Below are 2,203 nucleotides of genomic sequence, written 5' to 3'. Positions count from 1 at the left end.
ATGTAAATACGATGCAATAAAACAAAAGAATAAAGCAAAGAATAAAATAACAATAAGACATCATAGTTCACATAACAATTAACAAATAAAAACAATGTATAAAACAAAACATCTGACAAAAATTAGGGTTAATGGGAGATGTTTGTTTAAACTGCCTGTTTAAAGAGAAGTTTTACCACTACTGTGCATGTGTGTCAAGGACAGAAAGGCAGATGTGGCAGTGGAAGGTGTCAAAGCAGTTTGGAGAGAAAAACAAAGTAAGAAACAAAAAAAAAAAGACTAATCTACTAATAAATTAGTCGTCCACTAATTTAATAGTCGATTAGTCGTCGACTAGTCGACTAATCATGGCAGCCCTAATCGTCATCCAAATAAATCGATATAATATATCATGAGAAAGCTGGTGATTTACAGCCCGACTCAAATGGTTCATGAGATATTTTGCTAACAGATTAACAAAAACACAAGAAAAACATGGAATTGATGTTGTATTTTTGTTAAACAAGAAAAAGCTTAACGCATGTTTAAAAACGTTTTTATTCATCACTTGTTGTTGTACAGGAGTGGGAATATACTGGGCTGGTATTAGGTTCTGCAGTCGTGGGTTGAATTCTGATTTACTGGTCTGTGTTTGTCGGCAGGTGGACCCTAAGGACTACATGCTGACGGGGCTCAAAGACGTCACAGTGGGCCGTCTTCCTGGGAAACTGAACGGGCAGCAGTTTGTCATCCAGGAGTGTGTCAACTGCAACATCTACGTGTTTGACCACTCTGCAACCATCACCATCGACGACTGTGTCAACTGCCGCCTCGTTCTGGGCCCCGTGAAGGGGAGTGTGTTTTTCAGAGACTGTAAAGACATCAAGTGCGTGGTGGCCTGCCAGCAGTTCCGCACGCGGGACTGCACAAAGATGGATGTGTTCCTGTGCTGCGCCACCCAGCCCATCATCGAGTCGTCCACGGGGATGAAGTTCGGCTGCTTCCAGTACTTCTACCCCGAGCTGGCCTTCCACTTCAAGGACGCCGGCCTGAGCATATTCAACAACAACTGGAGCAACATCCACGACTTCACGCCGCTGTCGGGAGAGAACAACTGGGGCTTGCTGCCAGAGGACTCGCTGGTTCTGGACTTCGTTCCCACGCCCGACCCCGAGTCGGAGTTCAAGTCCGTCCGGATCTCCGCCGAGCCGTCGCGGAGCATCGTGCCTTTGACGAAGGGAGGGAGGCGCAAGGACAGTGAGGAGTCCTGCCTCTTCGTCTTCTTCGCCGGGGAATACGCCACTGCGAACGCTCGGAAGCTGATCGACGAGGTGAATCGGCCTGACAGGAAATGCGTTTCTCAGCGTGACATCTCTGGGTTTACAAGGAGAAGGAGGAAGTTGGTGTTGGTGAAGGGTGACATGCTTTGAGGAAATGATGCATCAGATTTCACTCCCTGCTCATTAAAATGATTTGGTCTTCAATAAATAAAAAAAGCACTCAACACGTCAAAGTAAGACCAAATCAATATCTGATTAGTTGTAACATTAGACTTTATTTGATAAACATTTATTTTAACAGTAAAATAAAGACTGTAAAAATACTGTAGGCTGTTTAGTTTTGTAATTTTTTTAAAATGTATTTTAACATGGATGGAGCCATTTTATTTACACGCAAAGCATTCTGGGTAAATGACAATGTGTATAGGTTCTCGGTGTGAGCGAGCTGTATCCACCCTGAAGGTTAATCTTAGACAATATCTGAAGATTGACTCTTTTAAATGAAACCAGAGAGCGTTGACAGAGAGGAGAAGGTAGAAATGACTCAGCCTGGAACTGAAAATATGGATGGAGGACAACAGAGCTGCTTCATGGAAGAAGAACCTCAGCTTAGCCTGTTAGCCTTCGCGCTAGCGCCCACACTGTGGCTGTGTCCAAAACGACAGGCCGGGTCCTCCGGAGGACCCAGACTACCCGGTCGCGGCGGGCCGGGTCCTTGGTAGACCGGGAAGACCGGAAAAAAAGAGGCTGTGAATTTGGACGGTCTAGCCTCCCCTCCTTACCCCGGCGTACGTCTTGTCACCTAGCAACTGTGACGACGCTAAACAAGCAAACTTAAATCAAAACTAGAAAAATATCAATGTATTAGCATTATTAATATCACAAAACTATAAAATTAACTTAAAGGTAACATTTGAAGAACTAATTGACCCGCTGTAGGTTCA

The 2,203-nt window shown here is 44.4% G+C and overlaps 1 protein-coding gene across 1 annotated transcript in view; it reads left to right on the top strand.

The window, feature by feature from the left end:
- rp2 (RP2 activator of ARL3 GTPase) overlaps positions 1 to 2,203 on the top strand; it is an 11,350-nt gene that overhangs the window by 3,212 nt on the left and 5,935 nt on the right. Inside the window, exon 2 of the mRNA XM_014022417.1 lies at positions 642 to 1,310. Within this exon, the coding sequence (XP_013877871.1) occupies positions 642 to 1,310 (669 nt within the window). The remainder of the gene's footprint in view (positions 1 to 641; positions 1,311 to 2,203) is intronic.

This window comes from Austrofundulus limnaeus, unplaced genomic scaffold (assembly GCF_001266775.1).
Source record: "Austrofundulus limnaeus strain Quisiro unplaced genomic scaffold, Austrofundulus_limnaeus-1.0 Scaffold329, whole genome shotgun sequence".
NCBI lineage: Eukaryota > Metazoa > Chordata > Actinopteri > Cyprinodontiformes > Rivulidae > Austrofundulus > Austrofundulus limnaeus.
The sequence above is the reverse complement of the archived record's forward strand: the minus strand, read 5'-3'. Positions and strand labels throughout refer to the sequence as shown.